Below are 25,210 nucleotides of genomic sequence, written 5' to 3'. Positions count from 1 at the left end.
CCTGGCTTTGGAAGTTGTCACTGTTGGTAGTAAGCTAGTTAGCTGGACATGCTAACATTTGCAACTTACGTTAGAGCAGACAAATGTCTTGTTTAATGCATTTCATCCACTTTTGCTCTTGTGTTTCTGTTTTTGGACAAAAAAGACACTACACTCCAACACAAATTCTTTCTGAGTTCTCGTTACTGAGAGCCGCTCACTACGCTATGACTGGACGATGGCTGGTCGGAGGGTGAGGGTTTAGTGATGGTCAGTTACCAGTGAAATAAAACACAAACATTTTAGTAGACTTAAATATGTTGTATTTATTGCTTACTAACTTATGAAAATATTAATTTACAAATTAGACCAATTATGTTAATTCCATATCGCCATAGTGTTGTACAGCTATTGTTGCTTGCTGTTACAGTCTAATGAGTTTTGTTCAGTCTCCAACAACTTGCACAGTCGTAATTTGGGTGATTCACAACTCATGATGAATAACCGTTTACTTTATTTCCCTCTGGTCTTTCAACCAATAAGAGCAAGTCAGATAAAATGTAATATTATGCACAGCAAAATATTATTTAATTTGAGCCTGCGATCTGTAGTTGGTTTGTACATTTATACAGAACTCACTGCCAATTTCTAAAACGAGAGCACATTCATTATGTTGGAAAGCTAACAATTATGGGTCTGCTTCAAAAGTGCATGGGTTTCATAATGGATTTTGTCTATACATTTTCCAGGGCTGTTAAATTAGTCTGGTTTGTCAACCACTAGATGTTTCCTGGATGTGGATCCTGTGCTGTATGCTGAAGTTGATTTCAGGTTTTTCAGTATCTTTGTGGTGTGTGTGTATAAATGTGTGTATTTGTGCACGCATGTGTAGCAGCAGGGGGCAGCTCAAAGCAATGACTCATAGGAAAGCTTGAAATTACAGAGCTCAGCAGTTACCAAGGACTATCGGCAGTATTAGACCTCTCTGTGCTCATGTGTTGCTTTCATGCTGAGACAGAAAAATACATACAGAAAGTTCTTTTCTGAAGCTTCCATTATAATCTGTAGTATGTGTGGTTGGTATAAGAGTGTAATCAAATTTGTATTTGTTCCTCTGCATGCATTGCAGTAAGCTTGCTTGATTATCCAACACTGGAGTGTCTCCACTTATAGAAAGTCTCAAATGAGCCCTTCTACTTTATTTCATCCTCACTCAATTCAATGTTTCACATTAGAAAATTACAGAGCGATTGCCAATTCTCCTGTGCTCTCAGCAGCCTATTGTGAAGACAGGTCAGGGATTTGGACAGATTTGGCTTCTCATTGAAGGAGCCAAATGACACCCAGTTGACCTCACTCTGTGACAATGTGGCTTCCTTGTTAGCAAATCTTAAAGTGATCCTTATGTATCTCACTGATGAGGCCTATGCCTGCGCCCCATGGGCCTGACAGCCTCTCACTTGGTCTTTTCAGCAACGCCACTGGGAAGACAAAGAGAGTATGTCAGACTGACCAGCTGTTTTTGTGTTACAATCCTCATGTCACAGGGTTATGACCTTCTTTCAGTAGCACTCAAGAAACCAATGACATCATTGTTCCAACTGTGCACCACTCGTCCCCTCACCCACCCTTCTAACTTTTCTATAAAGGAAAATTGTCCATTGAGCTCCCCAGTGTGTCCTTTCGGGTAGTAATTTTCCCATCAGTTACAATTATCTGAAAATAATAATCCTCTACTGAGGACAGGCTTAGATTATAAAATGAGCAGACTAGGAAAATGGCAGTGGCGTCTGTCGTTGTGGCATCTCAAACAACTCAGCGTCTGCTGTAGCTGACCATGTTTTCCTTTTTACTGCAGTTGATTTGAATAGCTTTGCTGAATTGTGGCAAGATCCTTCGCTCAACATCGCTTTGTTTTTCACAGGCTTCAAAGCTATTTCACTAATGAGAAACTGGTTTGTCTGTTAGCCCTGTGTTTGCAGTGTCACAGTACATTTCCATAACAAAACCAAATCATGACTGCCACATTATGTCAGTGAGAAATCTATATTATCTGTTAGCACACCAGACTCCCAAAAAATACATTCCTTTTTTTTTTTTTATGCCTTTTTATTTTGATTGAACAGGTGAAGATAGAAGTCACTGTGTTGTTAGGTAAATGAAAATGCATTGTTATACGTACAGCAGGTCAATAAAACCGTTATTGTTGGGACAGATACGTTTGCATGGCGAATACATTATGTGTCCTATACTACCTCAGCTGTTTGAGACACACAGCTATGATATTAGAGATTACTTAATGAAACAAAATCCTCAGCTGCACCATGTCACTGCAGCACACAATGTAGCATGACATGATGCTATAGGATTGAGAAACCTGTCATGCTACCAGCTGCTCAGTCGTGAAGACAATACCATGTTGATTTTGTTGATAACAGCCTTGAACGTACCATCATGGAAGAACTGGCATATCTTTATGATACAATGGCAAAAGAAGCTGGCACAGCCTCCACTCACATATAGTGGGCAGTCATGCTTGGACTCTTACCAGAAACTAGAAGCACACAGACAGCCTTCATCCAGACGGTGTTGAGTGCTCAGTTCAACCATATGACTCAGAGGAAATGCCTGCCCCTTTAGAGATGTTATTTCAGATGCTACATGCACAATGTTCGTGTCCTTCACTCTGAGTTTTCTGCCTCTCCTCTACAGCAGATGCAGTAGGGTTCTCAGGGTCACACTTAACAGATATAAAACATTTATTCATGTCTCTATTCAAGTACTTAATTTGTCAGAAAGCTGCTTACTGACCTAACGGCACTACGCTGATGCTAAAACGCCCAGACTCCAGAAAATAGCAGTAGTTTTTTTATTTTATTTGAAACAATACATTTTTTTATTCTGATTATTCATAACACGCTAATTTAAATAATGCAGTTATGAATTATAATGCAATACTTTAATGTGAGAATCAGCGGAATTATGCTCTGTAACCTCTCTTTCATTTCTTGTGCCTAACAGACATTCTGTGTTATATATAGGAAAGTCATCTGGTGCATGTGCGGCTCGTATATATTTCTCTCTCTTACCCTTTCAGACTGTCATATGAGATAAAATGATGTTTCTTGTTGGCCTGAATGGTTCAACTCACATTGTCTGGTTTTATGACCCTGCTTCTTTCCAGGTGTGATGTAGGTTTCACACCGCTCTGCTTTGATATACTGTAAAAGAGTGGGTTAACAGAGATTTTCATAATAAGCAGAGGATTACTGTATAAATATTCTTCTATGGTTTAACTGTGATGTGTAAAATTAAAGCTGCAGACCTGGGCTGTGTGTTAACAGCAACCTTCAGGAATTGAACTGTGAAAGTAGATATGAATTAGTCAAACGCACGGTGTCGTAGCATCTCTCTCTAACACCCGCACCCACAACACACACATAAATAGACCGTGTTCACACTCTTTTCTGATTCTTATCAGAACCAGACAGCGCTAAATACCGTGTGAATACAACAAAAAATGCAAGCTTACTTGCATTTGGTCCAAGTGTCAGTGGTGTAACAAAAGACCTATACTTAAGTACAATTATTTCCATTTTATGGTACTCTATGCTCTGCTAAATTTGATTTTGAATTTGATTTTAAGTTTCAATATCCGCACCTGTTCAGATTTGAAAGGCACAAGATCAACAACACTTGTGAATCCTTGTATGGCTGTGGCTGACGTTGTAAAAACTTACATTAGTATTACATCTGTATCATAATCTCCTTTTGCAAATGATTCTCCCTCTACAGTAGCTTAGTTTGTGGTTGCTGGCAGTTTTATGGCTGCCAGGCTGTTATTTTTTTATTACATGTTTGCTTCCTGTTGTTGTTGTTGTTGTTGTAGTTGCTGTTGGTTGTAATGTTTCTTTTCTGGTTTGGTTTTGTTTAATTTACAGTTTTTGGGCTTCTTATGCCTTTATTTTGTAGTGACAGCATAAGATAGACAAGAAAGGGAAGAGAGAGAGAGAGGGATGACATGCAGCAAGAGGGCTGTAGGCTGGAATCGAACCCATGCCGCTGCGGTAAGGACTGTGCCTTGATACATGGTACACAGGCTCGACCAGGTGAGCTACGTAACTATGTAAGGGACTTCTGTTCCCTCTGTTTAGCTGAAGACTTCAGCTCTTCCCTGGTTTGTTGCTGTTTTAGGGTTTACCCATTTCCTGGAAGGAGGGTCTGCCTTAAAGGCCAAATTCAGGGAACGAAAGACTTCAGTAAATAAGATTGTAACATGACTGGCTGCGTCCTTGCTCTGTAAGATGGATACTGATATATCTATATCTCTGGCTGTTTTTAGATAGGTATACTGTGAACCTCCCTACCCAGAGGCAGGTATACACTACATACCTGCATTCACGCACCACTGCACCTCTCTTGTTACTTTGACAGAGCCTGCAAGGGGTCTTGATTGAATCAACCCTGGTCAAGGACAACGTGTCTGGAGCTGGCTTTGTTATGGAGACTCTGTTATCATTCTGGCTCCATTAATTCCAATTCATTTTAGCTGTGTGATAACTAGCAGCGTCTGCTTGTCTGTGCTCTCACAAGTCAGTGTGCTGTGTTTCCAGATAAACACGAGGCCTGTTGTGGGAGGTTCTTCTTTTCCTGTCTGTTCTCATGAGTTGAAAAAGAGGACAATGATTTGTGCCAAACTTCCACATACAATGCTGTAAAGTTAAATATAATGACAGACACTATATATGTCTATAAGGAGAGGAGATAAAAGGAAATATAGTACCATGCACATTTTGGGCCTTTTACCTAGCTTTGCAAGGTTTACAGAAGATTTGCAACATAGCTACTCTAGCTTTCTGGGACACCCCAGCTTATTGCTTGAACCACAATATTAACATCAAGACAGCCTTCACACCACGACTAACATATAAAAAGACATAAACTACACATTGTCTTAAAACTAACCAGATATACAGTGCAGTGTTGTTTGATACATTGTAGTATGTTAAACTATTTTTTTAAAAAACTGTTTTATATGAGCACTCTAATTTTTAATACTCTAATGGTAAAGACTGAGGCTTGAAAATGGGCGTGTCCTGTAAAGATGGCACACTCATATTCACAAAGCCTCTTTGTCTAGTCTTACAGTAAAACAGATGTGGGTTGTGAATTGTGGCTGTGGGAGTAAGAGCTATTTTGGACCTCTCGCTCGCCCTTAAAGGCCATATTAAGATGGAGTATTACCAAAGCATTGTATGAATATACACACAAACTTACTGTATATTATTCAGAACATAGTCAAGACTAAAATGCGTAGGTTGTTAATTAGTAGTTAGTAATTACTACTACTGCATGACATTACAAATATCACTAAGAAAGAGAAATAGAAAGAAATACTACAGTAGGAGTTTATCTTGATTATGGGTTTTTTCCTCTTCTCTTTTCCAAGTAACTATCTAACTTATGTGAATTGCCAATAGAAAACAATAGAACAGTAGAAAAACAACATGAGTAAACTGATTTTAATATGCAACAGTTGATTTAACTTAAAAAAATAAAATAAATCCTATTTCCTTCTTTTGCAAAATAAATGCCAATATCAGCACACATAAAATATACAACATGAATGTAAAATTGTCATGAATATGCTAATGAATCTTCGTTCAGTGAAATGTGTTATGTCTGAGACTTAAAATAGCTCTGTAGTGTCTGGCTGCAAAGTAACCAAAAACAATCTGGTACAAGTACTTTCTGGGAAATCTTCAGCTCCCTTGCTGTGGTTTTCACATTATCACCAGGAAGATTTTCCAAGTATTTGGGCTTTTTCAAGCCTTGCATATTGTAACTCTCCACCATGAGAAAATAGTTTTTTTTCAGTTTTGTTTATTGGAACTGCCTTTCTAAAAGGGGAGAAAAGGAAAAAGCTTTTACATTCTCAAGGACAAAGGAGGAGTTTGTGTTGTGGGGAGGCAACATGACTTAGTTTCTCACACTTTAATTGTGAGGGATATTACTGTAACGGTCTATGGCTTCCAAAAGGGTTACCATATAGAAGGAAAAAAAAAAAAAACTTACTCCGCATTTAGTACTGCATTATATATTGTCATTAGAGCTACGATTTGAACAGTATCCTTATTTTCAGATACTATGTGCGGATATTTTTCACATAGTTAAATGTAAATCTAGTAGGAATGAATTTCCATGCAAGAAGAGTCACCTTGCCTGCCATCACACCACTTTGTCTGCAGAAGCGGGTAGGAATCTTACATGGATCTCCTCTGTACTATATCTTAATGTCTTAACATTTTTTCTCAGCATTAGTGAAGCACTGCTTTTCTTTGTGTTCGCCAATCGTTCTAAATTTAAGCTGCATGGCGCTTAAATTTAGATGGTGCTGGATGATATCCAACCTCATGTGAGGGTTCATATTTTTTTTTTTAAACTTTCCAACTTTGAAAACAAAACTTTAATTTTTTAAATACTCTGTTTACTTATTCAGTGCATTTTTATTCTGTTGATAATAATATGCTTGTACTGTTTTTACTGGGTAGAACTGAATTTCCACTGTGTCCTTAACAGGGAGCATAATTGCTGAACAAAGACAACCCTCATGTTAAATCAGAATATCAACAATATACAGTGTGTTTGATGTATTCTATTGTAATGTGTCCGTGGAGCAGTGCTTTGTGTTGTTCGGGCATATCTGATTGAAGTGTTGGTTATGTGATTTCTAAGAACTGTTCACGCTCACAAACATTGGTTGATCTGTCCAACAACAATATCATTTAAATTCTTAAACCCAGACATGTTTCCCTTTTAATACTATTTCTTATGGATATATAGATTCTTGCCTTCCATCTTATGTTGGTTTGCTCTTACTGTTTACATTGACATAGGGGTGTTAACCTGTATATCATACTAACAACGAAATCACTTGTTACAGACAGGGTCCATCTGGAATGTAAACCATCTGGCAAGTTGAAATATACAATAAAATGTGGACCTGTGTGACAAATATGACACCTTCTTGTGAACCATGTATAGGTAGTATGAGATGGATTTGGTGTTACAAAGGGACACAGCTGCAAAGCTGAAATTGTTCGTTTTTGAAAATTTTTTTGAGTGAAACATTGTGTAAACCTATACAGATTAGGCTAAATTATTTGTATTTATTTTTACAGTGTTAAGATTAACCAATGGTAAGCAGCTCAACAGTAACTTTTACTGTGTAAAGTAGCAACTAGCTTTCCAGCATGCTTATCTGTGAAGTTGGATAACATTTGCCTGCTGTTGTAATTCATCTCCTCATTGGTGCACACTGAAAGCTCTGTAAAGCAAATTGTATTCTGGCTATTACTTTGTACTTCCAACTTGTCCAATTCTATTGCAACACTCAGAGCACCAGTAGCTTAGTTTTGGAGACATCAGCTGTAACCCACCAATAATGCAGTCGGCAGTGAAACTGGTGAAGCGTTTAAAGCACCTGGTTCAGCCGTTAAGAGAGAGAAAGTCCTATATGAGGTTGAGAGAGACTATCAGTTTTTTCAATGTTGTTACAGTGAGGAGCCGGGAGGACATTTCTCAATAGTTTCTAAGATAGACACGGCTGGAGGCCACCTCCTCACCAGCACTTTGTGATAGAGCTGCAACTGTGGGAGTGCAGTTCAAGGTTAAACCAGAGCGGTCTAATTGGCAAAATGGCTCACACTGTCCTGTCCTTGAGATAAGAAGTTCTAATAGAGGAGTGTATGTTCAACAAGACTATATGTAGTGCTGCATACTCAATGTCTGGATTTACTCTGCCTTGTCTAGAATGTTTATTTATTTGTTTTCATTAAAAGCACCAGCACATTATGTTCTGTTGCTCTGGCCCTGCTTTACCCCTCACCCCTGATGTTCAGCTTTACAAATCAACAGTCTAGTTGGCATCAAAGAATACTGATTGTGGTTTGCATTTGCATACTCTAGCAATACAGTCTGATCGATTAATTGGTGTGCCGATGATTGGCCAATATCACATATACTGTGCATCACTATACACCAGCGCTGCACGATATGGTAAAACAATATTTTTTTTAATTAGTTTCTTACATCTGCAGAACAAGGTTTTTAGGCTGAGGCATATCTTCAGCACTAGTACTTTTTTATTATTCTGTTTTGTCACACGTTTTACTTTTATCTTCTGGGACTTGGATATTGCACTTGGCCATATTGAGATTTTGGTGATATTTTGATTAATTGTGGAGCCCTAGTTCATGTGAGTATACATGTTTGTTAAGCATCACAACACGCTTTTGTCTATTTTTTATAAGTATGTCAACTAGAGGGCACTGACAAGTTATTTTTCCAACTTTCAATCTTAGTCATGCTTCAAGATATTTTCGTAGCACCAATCAGTTTCAGCAATTCAACATCAGATTTAACTGTGTCTTTGAGTTTGCGGAAGCTAAACTTTTAGTTTGCTCTGCCATTTTTAATAAGCAAACAATACTATATTGTGTGAGAGATGTGAGAATAAACTAGTGTTGGTTGCCAAGGTTATGATTATTTCATCCATTCACCAGATTTTATCTTCGTGGACAGCTTTAAAAGTTAAAGACCAATATCAAGCACGACCAAACTAAGCAAGCAGGGTGCTCCCTAACTGTATGATCTTGCATGTATAAATACATTCTACAAATATAGTGATGCTTCTACAACAACAGCAACTACTACTGATGATACTAGTATTACTATTATTAGTAGATTTGCAGATTTGTTTAGATTAATCTCATTTATTCAGGTAGTACAAGATCAGATAAAAATGAAATATCCGAACATTTTGTCTGCCAACTGCAGTTGACTTTTTTGCCACGGCTTTGTTAATGTCACATATTTCGAAAGTGGCATGTCGTTTTGCAACAGAGACTTTACTTTGTTTTGGTAACAGCTGAACCCCATTTGCCCTATTGCCCTGTAAAGTGAGGAACAGTAATTCTCTAACAGAGAAGTAACTCTCCAGGTAACATTCTTTATTTCTGCATGTTGCAACATAAAAGGTGTACTTGACTGGCATGACGTAGGTGGACATGAATGCTTTTCAGGTGAAAGCATGTGTACATTTGGACCAGGGTTACTTTCTGATGAATGCTGCTCTGTGTTCACTGATAAAGACATCAGCCGTTTACGCAGCATGCTACCTTGCCTGGCCATTCATTAGAAACTCTTAACCAATGATTAACAGTACCTTCCACTCAGTGTTTTCAATTACTTGAAGTGAAAAATTATCTATAATGATACAATAATTTGTTTTTAGAAGTCAAGGTAATTTGAGTTCTGCGAGTATAATTATTCTACCTTTCTGTTATTCTAAACAGTATTTAGTGTATATTTATGTGTAGTGTGCGTGCCTGTCTGAGATGAGTGTGTGCTGTTTGATTTGTTGCTGTGATCCACATCACTGAATGATAATTAAAGTTTTATACATCTTTCTACGTGATTCAGCATGGAATCATTTTTATTTTTGGAAACAATATCAGGTACAAGTTAATTAGTGAATCTAAAACAACTGCTGAGCAGAATTTATTCCTCCTTGGTGCTGTGCCTGGCTTCTAAATAGCTTTTGGTAACAAACCATGAGAACACCATTTTGGTGTCTTACTCTGAACACCCACTATTTTATATAAAATAATTGGTGATAATTATGTAAATGAAAAGAATACTTTCACAGTAAGTGTGTGTGTGTGTGTGTGTGTGTGTGTGTGTGATGCCTACCTTCCCCAGCAGCCGTAACATGAGGTGATAAAACACACAACAAAATCTTAAGAAGTTTGTTTCATAGACGAGGACTGGTGTCACATCAGGGCACTTCCCATGCCATTCCACACTCCATCATGCTCCATGTGTCCATCTATTTTGCTAATTTACACATGATGATTCGTGTTGTGTACTGTAAGACAAGTGTTTCATCTTTTTTATTCTCAAAGTAAATGTAAAAAGTAAACTTTACTTTATGTTTGAGATTGTAGTAGATTGCAGCAGGTCTTCCTTAAGGATTTTAATGCATCCCTCTACAATTCCTCCAAGGTCTACTGCAGACCACCACAGCAGGATGCTGGGAAAGTGTGTTTCTGCTCATGTGTTTCATTACATTTTTGGTCTCGGCAGACATAGAAGCTTCATACCTTCATGTGATTTTTCTTTTTTTCTGACTTTCTCTTTGCTACTCAGCCATCTACCTGTGACTGGGCAACAGTGTGTGTGCACAGTGTCTTCATCCGAGCTGAGGATCAGTCGCTCCCTCAGAGTTAACATAGTTCTTAGGTCATAGGTCAGTTTATAACACCAAATCCTGCTGTATAGCACTGTGTCCCCCCCCCCCCAATCTCTTTTTCTCGTGAAATAGTCATATAAGAGGTGATTGTATGCAGTAGATTTTACAGGCTTTGTTCATTTCACTCAGTCATGCATTCATTCGTTCATTCATTGTCAATGTATGTCTCCTCAACGTCCAAACTAAAATTTGCAGCAAACTAAAACTTTAATATTTTCAGTTGGTCTGCGCTAAGTAATGCAAACACAAAGTACATCTGTAATACTAATGCACCAAAAAGGTTTCTTCACCCTCTGACAAACCCTACCCTGTTCCTGGTGAAATGTGATGCCTGAATGATTTGATTTGGCCGGCTCTCAGGAAGCCACTTCCTCACAGTAACTTAACTGAAGCCCAGGTTAGATGCAGTTCAGTGCAGCAAATACACACCTTATTTTTTAATCTATAGTTTGTTTATTTCAAATGAATATGATTTTGCACTGTTGTCAAGTTCTCAGCTGTTGTTGTCTTTGTCTCTAGTTTCGTTCAAAAAGACTTTTAGATACTTAACCTGCAGTGTTATGATGCTGTGTGTCTCAAGCACTGGCTGCTGGAGTAATCTGTTTAATGTACGCAGGCCCTCGTCTTTGTTAGACATCCACAAACAAAGATGTTTGTCTTGTAAGGCTCCTAGCGGGCTGATTAAACACTAAATGGTTTACACTGAGAGGTGATGTCATGGCTGGAGGCTCCCATTTGCTGACGGTTCCTTGAGGACTCAAACCTCAGATCTATTGGAAAGCTTTGACCGCCTTTCTCTCCACAAAACAAATCAGTTTTAAACTACAGTCAGTCATTTGGTCTTTACTGACACCCCGCACCCACCCTGCACCTGCATCTGTCAACTAAAGACTGAGTTTGACCCAACTAGCATTACATTCAACCAGCACCTTTTGTAATTGCTCTGTGGGCTCTTGCAGGGTGTTATACTGGGAGCTTTGCTTGCCATGGGTGTGTGAATGTGAATCAAGAGGGAGTTGGAGCCTTGTGACTCTCTCTCCACCCCTTTAGCCCTTTTCAGACATGGAATATGTAACATTTCTGGCTGCTTCTGTCTGTTAAAGTGATGGCATTTTGTCAGTCAGACATAGGTGAATTTTACATTAATGATCCCTATGGCTTCATTCAGACATAACAGCATATTGATAGAATGAGCTGCATCGGCGTGTTATTTGGCACCGGGTGGGTGCACAACAAAGAGCAGAATGAGTGCAGTGCAGTTATGAAAGTTATGTTGGTGAGGAAGAAGTGTTTTCTGTTCTCTCTCAGGCGATATCACTGATGGATTTTCAAATTTATTTAGGTACACTCGCGCCTGCTTCAATTCACCAATACCTTTTCACATTTCATCATTTAATGTTCTCTCATAATATCCGACAGTGCACACGTTAAGTTATATTTGCTCACATGCTGTCTGTAAAGCGTTTTGTATATTTATTCATCAACACAGATGTCAAAAAGAAACATTTGGCATATAGAGAGAGACTGTTTAGAGAAACTGATTACCGCTATTATTATTTTTAATCCTTTCCTCTGGTCACACTGCAAGGGAAGACTAGTTTTTATAGTCTGATTTGATATGCCTCTCTCTCTCTCTCTCTCTCTCTCGCGCTCTCTCTCCTTCTGTCTCTCTTCAAAGGGGCATGGGAAACACATGTTTACATTGCCAAAGCAAGTGGAAAATATGTGTATTTACAGATTAGTAAAAAATAACAAAAAAAAAGAAAAGAAATATCTCAATTAAATTTCAATTCAGTTCAAAGGGACTTTATTGGCAGGGGAAACAGACATCTTACATTGCCAAGTGAAATATATGTATAAAATATATATGTATATACAGATCTCTCCCTGTCTATCTGTCTTCTTGACGCTTAGTGGTGGAGAAAGGTAGCAGGTGATTTGGTAACAAGTCCCAGTGATGCAGTTATGTAGTCAGGACAGCCCCGTGCTAAGAGGCAGTTTTGTCTACTTGCTTCCTTTCAGCTCCACTGCAGCACAGAGCCAGAGAGCGAGAGAGAGAGAGAGCGAGAGAGAGAGAGAGAGCGAGAGAGGGAGGGGAGGGGGAGAGAGATTTGTTGCTTCCCAGCTGACACTCGCTGTGCTGTCTGATGTGTGTGTTTTTATGTTTCTTACAAAAAGCTCTCTTTTGCGATGCTGTGTACTCAGCCATGCATAGGCTACAGAGCTTGCCCAAACTCAGAACACAGCTTGGCTCTAAACAGGGGGGTAAGTGCTACTTTCAGATGGATTCGTTTGTTAAGTGTTTGATGTCTCAATGTGTTTTTTTTTTTCTACACGCTTTTCTCAAATGGTTACATCCCGGAACATGCTTTAGACATCGTTGTCTACTTTTGTAGTGCTTTTCTGAATATTTTGTTACAGCGATAGTAAACAGAGGCTACCTAACTGCTGTATGTGGGTCAAACTGATTAATTTGTCTGATACTTTGCCTCACTTTTAATACTGTTCATTACTTCAAGCAAAAAAACAACACTCTGCTTGTACTCCTTGAAGGTAAAAAGTATCCCCTTCTGCTGAAAGGTTGACATGGTTGTTAATTCAATGCTTCTGTTGCAGGTAATCAAAGTTTATAATGAAGATAACACGAGCAGAGCAGTAGAGGTTCCCAGTGACATCACTGCGCGGGACATCTGCCAGCTGTTTGTCTTGAAGAACCACTGCATTGATGACCACAGCTGGACTCTTTTTGAACATCTCTCCCATCTGGGAATAGGTAAGATTTTGTCAGTGTTAATAATTTTTGCATGTTGTCTTTTAAAGGTAATATTTCAATTTATAAATCAAATTGCGATATTAACATGTAATTTGTGGCCATCTAGCCTGGTTCCACACCTTTGAATCGTTGCGCACATTTCAGATTTCTCCAGGAAAAAAATTCATGTGACATTTGTGAGAGTGTAAGATAAAGCACAGAGGCAGTTCAGTTGAAGTGCTGTTGGTCAAAATATACACTGGCAAATGTAATTTTGACATGTTCAAAGTATACATTGGTATCAATCATGTGATGGTAATGTTAGTACTATGGGCGAGGTGTGCTTGGTTTGAGGAGAGGAGTGGCGGTAGTTAGTGGGGGAGTGAAATGTGTACAGTAGATATGTGTGAGTAGAATAGAGCACTGTCCTCTCATTGTCCAGTCACACATGAGAAATCAGTCAAATATGAGGGGAGCTGGTGTTGGTGCTGATTGTGGCATTAATTATAGATCTTCCTTGCATAGAATATAATTTCTCATGCTCCACTGGCCTTGCATTAGTAGAGAGGTAGTAGACTGTCTACAATAGGGTGTATAGATTTTTATCCAACTGTATCATTTTCAAGCTTTCTTTTATTGTCTGCATGGCGTTTGTTGTGGAATGCAAGAGGTTTCTTTGAGGTCTGCATTTCAAAGCAGCATTACCTGCTGCTGCTTATTTAATCCATTTTAATTTAAAGCACCACCAGCTGTTAATCTGGCAGGTATTCTTGGAAAGCTGTGCACCAATTTTAAATATGGAGGTTGCCATTTATTACAGAAATGACTTGCTTTAACTGTTAAAGAACATTTTCTGTTAGCTGTAGTCATTTATGTAACATATACTGTGACAAGTATTTGTAGTACATTACCTGCGTTTGCAGAATGGTGTATGAATGACATAAAATATAGTTCTTATTAAGCCAACAGTGAAAAACAAAGATATTTGTCAATGATATATTAACACTGATCTGCAAGAAGAAAGTGTGACTGCATAAAAGATTTCTCAGCTGCATTTTCACACTATTGCACACATTGCATAATTCATCCATCTGTTCTGTTCCACTCATCAATGTTTTTTTTTTTTTTAAATCAAAATCTATCCAGTGAAAAGCTTCTATCTAGATATCTGTTATTTGACTTTTTCAGATAATAAAATAGATTTAATGCTAGGTTGACAAAATGCCTTACAGCTTCAGGCTCTTACTCAGCAAGAGTTTAGCATTTGGAGATGCATGGTTTTGGCAATATGTATGATGTTTTTTTTGGCTCTCAGGGTTCATATTTAAAGAGAACATGTAATAATGCTCAATTAAATAATTTCGAAGCAAACATATGCAATTTTTCTGAATTATTTCTTCAACCATGTAAATCACGACAAAGTTGTTGTCTGTTTACTTCTTTGCTCTGATGTTGTTCATAGATCATTATTGAACACTGCTTCACATGGCTGTCTGAACGAAAAAAGGTTTTCCATTAATTCAACAGTCATTTTACGCTCTAGGAAATGATTAATGTTTATGTTGTGCTGCTCTCATCCAGAGGTTACACATTCATATAAGCTTAATAATCAAACTCAAAGTAAAGGAATACAACTCTTGTCAGGAAATCTTTTGCAGACATCACTGCATTGTGGTTATAAGAACATTTGAATGTATGTCTGTAACTTTGTTATAGTGAGAGCAGTGAAAAACTGGTTAACCTCTAATTCATTTTTTTCCTCTCGGTCTCACCAGAGAGAACCATTGAAGACCATGAGTCTGTTATGGAGGTGCTATCAGGCTGGGGAATGGACACAGACAGTCGGCTGTATTTTAGGAAGAATTATGCTAAATATGAATTCTTCAGGAAACCCCTGGTGAGTTCATGATAAACTTGTACTCTATATACGGTGATGGGGTTAATAGACATCATTTTGTATTTAGTAGGCTATATCCTCTCTTTGAACCAGCCCAACTGTCTTCCCACCAGTGTGTGGATTTATGAGTTTAAAGAGTGTGGTAATAACTGATGTTGCCTTTATATTGGTAGGACTTTTTCCCAGATCACATGGTCTCCATATCCAGTGAAACCAATGGGATGGTGGATCACTCACAGCTTATACAGGTATCAAATTCTATCTGTTTACAGTACAGTGTTTGCCCTTGGGTGCTAATTGTGAGGCTCTCAACCTCTATCTAAATGTGTTGTGTTACCTTAAGAATCTACTGCACACACCCCTCTATAGACAAATATTTCTCTACCCAACACAGACCTTTCTCAACTCCAGCACCTGTCCAGAGATACATGGACACCTCCATGCCAAAGAGCAAAGCAGGAAGTCTTGGAAGAAGTTTTATTTTGTGCTGCGGAGGTCTGGGCTTTATTTCTCCAACAAGGGAACTTCCAAGGTCAGTAAAAGAAAAAGTCTCATTTACAGAATTTTGTATGCATTTTAGGAGAATCAAAGCAACGTGAAAAGCAGATTACTACCTACATGGGTTATTTGTTGCACACAACTAAAATAATTCTGTTGCATGCAATGTTGTTTTGTTATGTAACTGCATAACATTGTTTTTTTAAAATTTCCTTTCTTGAATTAAATGGAGTTTATCCTATCCAGGATAAAAATGGATGCACCAATTTTAAAATGATTGCCTTGATCTATGAAGACACATTATAGTCCTCTGTTTGTGCACTATGGGGTCACCAGTTCATCCTCTGTGTATATCTCACCCATGTTGTGAGAGGGCAGTGGAACAGGTTAAGCTTGATTTTCCTCAGGTCAGCTGGCATAGCAGCCAGGCAGAAACTGTACTCTCAATGCTGCTGACAAGTGAAGCTTATACCTAGGCACCAGCCACGCCAACACAACCACAACTCAACTGCTTTCGTTTCCTACAACAGTAGACCTTTTGTTGTCGAGTGCAGGAAGGTTTTGGTATGGCGCCCACTTTTACTCTCGCAGGTTTACCATTCATATGTGGTCTTCAGCACTCAATCAGCACAGACACTAACGGCTGTCGCATTACTTTATATAAGGAAGTGGGAACGGTGTGTGACGTGACAGCAGAACAATGGTAGTCTTTGTGCTTTTTTTTTTTTTTTTCTCCTTGTAAAATTATCTTTGGCACAATGTGGCTGTTCATACAGTCTCAATACAGCCACTATCAATATGTTTAATTTTATTCTTATCTCTTCGGTTAGAAGAGATAAGAATGTCAGATAACGCTGCTGTTTATTGATAAATATGCATTGTTTAAATTTAAGTGTGCTCCATCTTTTGTCCTTTCATTCATTAATTTCTTAAAGTAAATTGCTTTCTTGTGCACATCATAAAATAAAAGGCAAAACTCATACTAACACACTCACAAGACCTTACATGTGCCTCCATCTTTAACATACAAAAGCTTTTCAGACGTTTTTCAAAACTTTGATTCGATTTGATCTTTGTTTTACAGGAACCAAGGCATCTCCAGTTCATTGCGGACTTCAGTGACAGTGATGTCTACACAGTGTTGTCAGCCAAAAAACTCCATGGAGCACCTACAGATTATGGTCTTTGTGTCAAGGTATAACCACTTTCTAGAAATACCAAAACTGTACAAAAGGAGCACAAGAGAGAGTGGTGTATTGATTCCCACCATGTTGAACTCCTTTTGTCTCCATGTTACTTCTTTCTCCAGTCCACAAAGTGTAGTTCAGCCCGGGACTTGAAGCTGCTTTGTGCGGATGATGAGCAGACCAGGACCTGCTGGATCACAGCCATGCGCTTGTTAAAGGTTGGCTTGCCGATCACTAACTCTGGGTGATGTCTAAGGAAGGAATGCTGAGTCAGTGCTAGAATCAGATTTAGCTTTGGGAGGAGGTCAAGAGAAACTATTGAGTGATGCTGGATTAGCACTCCTACTCTTTATAGCAACAGCATATGTTCATTGTCTGGATATCTGCTGGATACAGTTGAGAGCATTAGTCACTCTCCTGCTAGTCCATAAATAATATACAGTACAGCACAACAGACTGTGTTTTATTTGTATCTTCCCCTTCTCATCACTACACTACAGGTCTTCTGAAAGTATTTAAAAGTGAAGTGGGATTTGAATTTAAAAAAGGGTTTTTGTTTTTCAGTATGGGATGCAGCTGTACCAAAACTTCATTCAGCCACATCAGAAGCAAAAGGCTTCACCAATGGTAAGCTGATTCTGTAGAGCTGAATCTTATTCTTATGACGTGTAACTCACTTTAAAGGGCCTTAAATGGTTCCCACATTAAAATGTACCTTTTAAGTTTATATTAACAGTACATTAAAATACTATATGAACAAGGTAACCTTTGTAACTAACCCACAGCAAATTAACATCAATTCTGCACTTTGCCTTTGTGGGGCCTCTTTTTTTTAGGTCATTGTTTTGGTTTTTCAGCCCACAAACTCTCTGTTCTCGTCAACCTTGTTTCCAGCCACAGTAGGCAGCTTTTTTTTCTGCCAAGAAGCTCTGATAAACCCACTTTCTAATATCTGCCAAGCACCAAACAACATACTGATGATGTTAGCAATTAGCTGGGGAACATGGTAGAACATTTAGCAGCTAAAAGACGGATAATTTACTTAGGAGTTGGTGGTGTCAAGACCAAAGGGAAGTAAATATTGGATTTCCATTAATCATGTGACCAGAAATCTCCAAAAGTCCAAATGACTGCTCATGTTGCTCTGTGCATGTCGGATGTATAGGTAAATGTTTGCTATCAAGTTTGCTATAGCAATTTAATAAATTATCATGTCAATGTTGTGTTTCTTGCACTGGCCCCGGGGACCAAAACAACATTTCCATGTGTTTAAAATATGTTGGAGCTAACACATAGCAGTGTGGTAATCTAATTGCATAGGACAAATGAGGCACCTTCAGTGTGTTAATGTAGGTTTGGTGTCCCAGAATAGCCTCAGACTCTACTGGGAGTATATTCGTGTCAGTGAACACAATCTATTTATGGCTTTTGGACATGGTTATGAACCCTCTGCTTTCTAAAAATACACAGTGATCAGCTGCTCTCAGATTTAACAACTCATCACCTCTTCTCTGCTGTCGGAGGGTCATATGTGACCGACAGCCTTGCCAAGAGGATTAGCTAGAAAGATAGAGGAGTACACGAATCTGCCAAATCCAGGGTCGGTCTGCTGAATCTTCTATGGTTTACTCGGCTGATTTAGTTACAAATACAACCTCGATAAAACTGCTTCATAGGATCTCTGAAAAGTGAATAACAGCTGTATTTGGATACAATATTAAGTCAAATATTTCTAAGAAATTATGGGTATCTTTTAAGTCATTGGAATTTGGGCAGAATGGCTAAGACAGACGGTATTGCCTCTGTCCTCAAAGTAAACACTGCTTACTTTGTTTTCACCACTCGTTTAAATTGTAAGCTTAGTAGGTGGTATAGGAACGAATGTGGTAATTTAAAAGCTTCTTGGTAATCCTGATAAGAAGAATTTTCTTGAGTGTGTGCAGTGAGCCACTCACTATATGGCAGCTTAGAGGACTAAAATGTGCCCATGTGTCATTCTTTTTCAAAGCCACTCTAATCCCTTTTCAATGGAGTTTTCTGTCTGGAATCATCTAGAAATGATGAAGATGGAGTCACATTACTCAGACACTAGATGGCAATACAATACCATAAGACACCAAAAGTCAGTCTACCTCCTTTTCACACTATACAAAGGAAATCAAACCAAGAAAGGAAAACCTTTTGGGTATTTTGTACCATACATATTTTACTACAGTAGTTTTTAGAAAATAAGTAAGTAAAACATAAACTCATACAGCCAATACAAAAATAACATTTAAATGTATGTGTGCAATTTCAGAGAAGCATCTCAGAGAATTCACTGGTGGCCATGGACTTCTCTGGCCAAAAGAGCCGAGTGATTGAAAACCCGTCTGAGGCGCTGTCTGTGGCTGTAGAGGAAGGCCTGTCATGGAGAGTAAGTAACATTCATAAAACTTTCTCTACCTGAGAAACAGCAATAAGAGACATTTCCCAACATTATTAACAAGAAAAAAACAGAGGTTAGTAAGCAATAATGCTTTATTTGTTATCCTGTTATTTTGCCTATTGAAATGTACTCTTTAAAATTTGGTGGAGAAAATCTCTAAAATAAATGGTGCTAAAAAGAAAGGGTGTGAAAGAAGAAACACATTTTTACAATGTAACGTGTTCTTAAAATTTACAACCTTATTATATCTTTTAATGTCCAGTGTAACAAGAATTATTAAGAGTTAACATAATATTTTTGAATGAGTATTATACAAAGTGGCATAACACCACAAAATACAGCTAATAACTGTTGTAAACACCTCATTAATAATTACCTTTTTAGAATGCAAAGAGAATGAAATATGTATCAACATTACTTCAACTGTCATTGTGGCTGTTCTCTCGCAGAGGAAAAGCTGCCATCGTCTGAGTGGCCACGGGAGTCCTTCCACATCACAGAGCTCAGTGTCAAACATAGGTTTGTGGAACACTTTTTCTTATTTTGATGTTTTTGTTTTTGAAATAAATAATTCGTAATATAATGTCTCTCTTTGTGCTTCAGCCCTCCACTTGACTCAGTCTTGGTTCCACGGCAAACTGTCTCGGGATGAAGCTCAGCGTCTCATCACTCAGCAGGGTCTTATCGATGGGTAAGCAGTTAAACTCCTTCCTCTTTAATTGTTTACATTGTGTCATTAAAGACATTAGGTGTATTGGTGGTAGGTGGACCACATGATCCTCAACAGTGAGGCTCTTCCATAGGACATGCATGGTAGTGTGGTTAATAAAAGGTAATATGCCTGTTAAATACATTTAATGCGCAATTTTTGAAATCTTTGCATAAGAGAAATCACGTGTGTTTGACAAATACGTTTTCAATAATTGTGGAGTGTGACATAAGTCTAAATGAATATTCTCAATCAATTGAACTTTATTTATAGCTTTTTAGCACCTTTCAAACAAATGCAATGCAATTCAAAGTGTTTTTACCATCAACTGACAAACGGATTGTTAAAAAAGGATCAATAAATGCCAAAACAACATATCAAAAATAAGTTGTTAATTAAACTAGTGGTCCATAACAGTTTTGCATGATGTGTTAGATTAATTGTTATCTATATTTTAGGAAATCTAATAATATAGTAAAAGTGAGGACTCGTTTTTGTTTCCAGAGTATTTCTTCTGAGGGATAGCCAAAGCAACCCTAAGACATTTGTGCTGTCACTGTGCCACATGCAGAAAATCAAACACTTTCAGATCTTACCTGTAAGTACGATCCACTTTTGTTTGGATGTACAGTTTTTCATTCACATTCCAAAAACTAATTCTGGATTTGACCATCACATTCAGTAAGTCACCTATCGTGTGTGTGTGTGATTTATTTTCTGTGTTTGTGTGCGTACTCCACTGCAGATGGATGATGAAGGGGAGGTATTCTACAGTCTTGATGATGGTCACACACGGTTCACTGACTTGATCCAGTTGGTGGAGTTTTACCAGCTAAACCGTGGCGTGTTGCCCTGCAAGCTCAAACACCACTGTGCCCGGATCACCCTGTGAACAAGAGACCCAGGAGAACCCCCGAGGGCCCACATGCACCTTAACTTCGGGGCCTTTCTGGACAAACACTCCATGTGTTATTGTGCCTTGAAGAAGAAAGATATACAGACTAACTGAACAGCCATGCTAACTGAAACCACTGTTATCATCCATTATCGTCCTTACTTTTTCCTTTTTGAGAAATATTTGAATTTGACAATAGACTGTATAATAACTGACTACATGTGCTGAAGATGGTGTGCAGTTTTGTCTGGTGAACCTTATTCTTTGGCCCTTTAACGTGCCCATATGTGGCGGTAAATCCGTTGTGTCCAAACCTGACTACCGGTACTTGTACTGTATATTGTAGAGCTGAATGTGTATTGCAAACAGCTTGTGATTCTAACATTTTGACACCAATGAAAGTTTTTTTCTTTTTTCTTGGTAAATGAAATACAGTAGCTGGAATTTGAGTTTTTACTGAAACTGCAGTATGTATACAGTAACTATATATTACCAGGTCTGTCAAAGCTGATGATGGTTGAATCCCAACAAGGGCATCAATTTCTTATTTGAAACCATGTCATGCTGTAGTACACAACACCTCTGTCCTGTTAAATTTGAGTAAAACTAAGCTATCTTACTTTTCATTGTCATTGTATCTCTAAGTATTCAGGTGGTTTTTTTTTTCTTGTTTTTTTTTAAAGAAAATGATCATTGTTTTCTATTTGAGAGATAAAATGACCTCTCAGGAAGTGTCACTGTGCATGCCCTGTAAGCTGGACTGAGACTGCTGTAGAGAGAAAGAGAGAGGTGTAATGTACAGGTGGAGAGAAATGGCACACAACCTCACTAGCCTGCACTGTGCATTCATTTTAAATGTATGTGATTCAATGAAATGTTTGTATAACATGAAATTAGTTGTGCGCTCACTCTAGAGCAAGAGCAGCAAAATATATTTCACAATTTTTTAGATATAAGCCATTGAAATGGAAATCAGAAATACTGTGTGACTGATTTTAATCATATCTGAATTCAATGTATATGGAAATTTAGGTTTTATATTTTTCAAAGATTCAGGTATACAGTTTGCAAAACCCTGGGTTGGTTGTGGTTTGCTGTTATTGCCACTGCTGTGGAAATACAGTGTCTGTTTTCAAAAAGCCAATAATGGATCAGCTTTTAAAACCAAGGTATTTTAAATCGGTGACATGATCAAAATGACCATCTTCTAACTTCTGTTAGTAGTTTCATTATTGTTTTTGTTTTTCAGCTGGACAACAGTGCATTGAACAATGAATGTCATGGACTGCATTTTTTTAAATATATATATATATATATATATATATATATAACAAAGTCTGTTTGTAATGTGTGACTTTGTATGAATTATTGTCACATATAACAATAAGATTCAAGGTGCACACACTGTTAGTTAGACCTACATTTTCAGTCGGTTTCAGCAATGTTTAAAAACTGCCGGCAATGTATTATTCATGTTTGCTGTAGTTTGGTACGCAGCACAGTAAACTCTTAACTGAGATGCCCAGATGAGATCTGGGACAGTGTGAAGCAATCGATCACTAGGCTGATAAACTCAGCCTTTTTTAAAAATATAATGCAGTATACATTATAGTCTTTGTATGGTAAATAGGGCATACAGGGTTATGATACAAATGCAATTACAGACACTAAATCTCACTTTAAATTGAAACGTCCACCTGAGCCATCTCATCAGTACACAGTGGGGTGCTTCTCTGCTCAGAAAGATTTTTATAGTGAATACATAAGTCAGAATTGTCTAATGAGATCCAGCACATAGTTAAATTTAGTCACACTATATAGCCTGTGAATGGAACACATTAGCTTAACATTGTCAAGTATGATTTAGTGAATTCTGTGTGCAGTCTATGTATACATATACAAAGTATGATTTCTCCACAGTGCCGTCACATAAATATTTTTTATAACCACTAGATGGTACTAGAAGCATTTTGCTTTTGCTTGACCAAGTTTATGTTTGAAATCATAATGTGTCCAGTGCGATTTAAATTACATAATACACATAAAAAGTGTCAAAGATGGAAGAACTTTAAAGAAGTTAACTTACTTTAAAAGTTGTGCAACTAAGACTTCCCTGGTATTGAGCATCTGACATTTTATGTGCAAAGAATTACCTAAAAAACACACACACACACATATATATATATATATATATATATATATATATATACATGAGCGCGTGTATTTACACTGACAACAGCAACGGTGCCTGTGTGCCAGCTCTTACACTGTAAGTAAGTCATTTAATATTTCAGGTGCAAGTAATGAATTTAAAGTAATCGCATTTTAATGTACAACTGACTTTCAAGGATCCATTGAATATGAAAAAAATTGTAATGGACATCATTTTGGTTCCCTACATAACAGTGAACGGCAAGGTGTCTTGTCTTGAAGCATTCGTGTTAAACAATCTTCTCTGTTGTGATACAAACACATTGCCCCTATACCTCCCCTGCTCTACTTCAATAGCACATTTTGAAACAGTGCTCACATCCAGGGGAGATGTGCGCACACAGAGAAGTCTTAAATGCACCCCTGCTTCCGAGGTCTTGTGCTAAATGTTGTTTTGGATGTATTCCTGCCATTGATCGGAGTCTGGCTGCAGGGGGAGAGATGGCAGCTGGGAGAGACTGCGCTTCCTTTAATGAATTCATCCAGCTCTATCCTGCCCAAACGGCCTGTGGATACAGCATTTCTCCCAGTAAATAAAGCCTCTCTCCGCTCTGTCTTGGGCCCTCATGGACAACCACCAGTGTTTGTAGCACTTCTCACCACTACATTGGATTTACTCCTGCCTGCACTTTCACTCTTATGACTTCAGGTTTTGCACTTGAGAGTTTGAACTTCACTCTGTTCTTAAATGCCCCTCTTGTTGTATTCCCCTTGTCTGTATTCAGTTTACTGGCTTTGGCCAATTACTGATTATCTCCAATGAAGTGAAGACCTTGCTGTTTGCTCTGCTCTTGATCCACAAAAGGGCATTATCTGGGCTTGGGTATGAATCTAGGCAGTCTATGAGGAAATGAGGCTAGGTTTGTTTAGGGGATGCACCATAGTGAAGGTTAGAGGCTTTAACTATTCCTTTGCAAAGGGCTTTCCCATCTGGACTATCTAAAGCCAGAAGCAAATCCAACAGCTATTTACAGTAGCTGCAGTGGCCACAGTGGACTGGAGCAAAGATAATCATAGGTCGATAAGAACTAAATATTAAATAAGTGAAAGATTTTCATGTTTTCCGTTTTTCACACGTAATACAGATCAAGGGTGAAATTAAATAAGACATCAAACAGTGTTGGACTAATTATTTTACCTTGTCAAATCATACATAAACTGTAGACTGTGTGTGTGTGTGTGTGTGTGTGTGTGTGTGCTACATTGCACAGTTGTAGTGGTGCTTTTACTGTATTGTCATTTTGCAGTAATAAACATTCAGTTTTCACAGACAGTGGCCAATAACAATCATCTTAATAGAATATAGATCAGAAGCCGCAGGTAGGATGCTCATACATTTGTATTTTTGTTCTGTTTGTAACGTGAAGGTATTATGGGTATTGGCTACAATCCAAAACTCCCCAAATATGTTAAATGCCATACAGTGTATCCTCTATTTACTGTTTTACTTGACAAATCTAGGCTTTTATGATAAATACATTTTAAAAATCTAACAATTGTACATTGTTTAATATTCAAGCGCTTTCTCTAATTTTGACACTGCAGCAGCAAGGTTTTTAAGGGTTGGCAGTCATATGCAGTTAAAAATACTTCTGTGCTCTATAGACGAGTGTTGTTTTATGCAGATAATACTTTGGGGTTTTAAAAACAGCAGTCATAAAGATACATTTATTGTTAACCAAATTTAAAGCTTCATAGGTTTTTATACACAGCATCGAGACCGTGGCTGTGCAGTTGGTGTAAAAGGGAATTTTCTTTGTGTATTGAGCATCTTTGGTAATGTATTATGTCTCAGATAATTGCCCAGACAGTGCTTGCTCTATAAATCGCCTTTCTAACCTCTGATATATTTTTCTGGGGGTCTTGGAACTGGCAAACGGTAAGTGCCAAGCTTTGTTAATTACAAGGATAACACATGCACTCGTCAAATAATGGATGTGGTTTGCAATTTCAAGTTTTAATAATCAATTACTGGCAGTAATTCTCTATGGAGTCACAGGATAGTCATTAAATCTCAAAAGGCGAGACACATGCAATGTAGCTTTTTCCAAAGCCCTATTTTTAAATACATAAGGGAACAGGGTCTGCTTTAATCCGGTGCATTTTGTTGCCTTATTACAATGTAAAGTAGCTCAATTAGACCTAGACAGTGCAGCTTGTAAAATAACTGTTCAAGACAGTGAGTGATGAATGGTCATATTAATGCTTATTCCTATAGGAACTGAGCCAACAAGGACAAGACTAAAACTACAGTAATACTGCAGATCAGCTTGTTTTTTCTTTGATATGAGTTACTGCTCTTATTATGTTAAAGACAAAAGTTTCATTTAACACCAAGTCCT

General features: G+C 38.0%; 1 protein-coding gene across 3 annotated transcripts in view; it reads left to right on the top strand.

The window, feature by feature from the left end:
* grb14 (growth factor receptor-bound protein 14) overlaps window positions 1-21,857 on the top strand; it is a 28,977-nt gene extending 7,120 nt beyond the window's left edge. The window contains exons 1-13 of one of the 3 annotated variants that reach the window (XM_051403764.1): window positions 6,039-6,233; window positions 12,908-13,064; window positions 14,819-14,940; window positions 15,114-15,188; window positions 15,335-15,472; window positions 16,523-16,633; window positions 16,748-16,843; window positions 17,190-17,252; window positions 18,925-19,041; window positions 19,503-19,572; window positions 19,657-19,744; window positions 20,267-20,360; window positions 20,508-21,857. In XM_051403764.1, the coding sequence (XP_051259724.1) occupies window positions 6,171-6,233; window positions 12,908-13,064; window positions 14,819-14,940; window positions 15,114-15,188; window positions 15,335-15,472; window positions 16,523-16,633; window positions 16,748-16,843; window positions 17,190-17,252; window positions 18,925-19,041; window positions 19,503-19,572; window positions 19,657-19,744; window positions 20,267-20,360; window positions 20,508-20,654 (1,341 nt within the window). In that variant the 5' untranslated portion in view covers window positions 6,039-6,170 and the 3' untranslated portion in view covers window positions 20,655-21,857. Of the gene's footprint in view, window positions 1-6,038; window positions 6,234-12,306; window positions 12,557-12,907; window positions 13,065-14,818; window positions 14,941-15,113; window positions 15,189-15,334; window positions 15,473-16,522; window positions 16,634-16,747; window positions 16,844-17,189; window positions 17,253-18,924; window positions 19,042-19,502; window positions 19,573-19,656; window positions 19,745-20,266; window positions 20,361-20,507 lie in introns of those variants that run through there. The other 2 variants (XM_051403762.1, XM_051403761.1) reach the window with 2 other exon arrangements.
* The last annotated feature ends 3,353 nt before the right edge of the window (window positions 21,858-25,210 follow it).

The sequence above is a fragment of the Dicentrarchus labrax genome, unplaced genomic scaffold, assembly GCF_905237075.1.
Source record: "Dicentrarchus labrax unplaced genomic scaffold, dlabrax2021, whole genome shotgun sequence".
NCBI lineage: Eukaryota > Metazoa > Chordata > Actinopteri > Moronidae > Dicentrarchus > Dicentrarchus labrax.
Note: the sequence above shows the minus strand (reverse complement) of the source record. Positions and strands in the feature narration are given on the sequence as shown.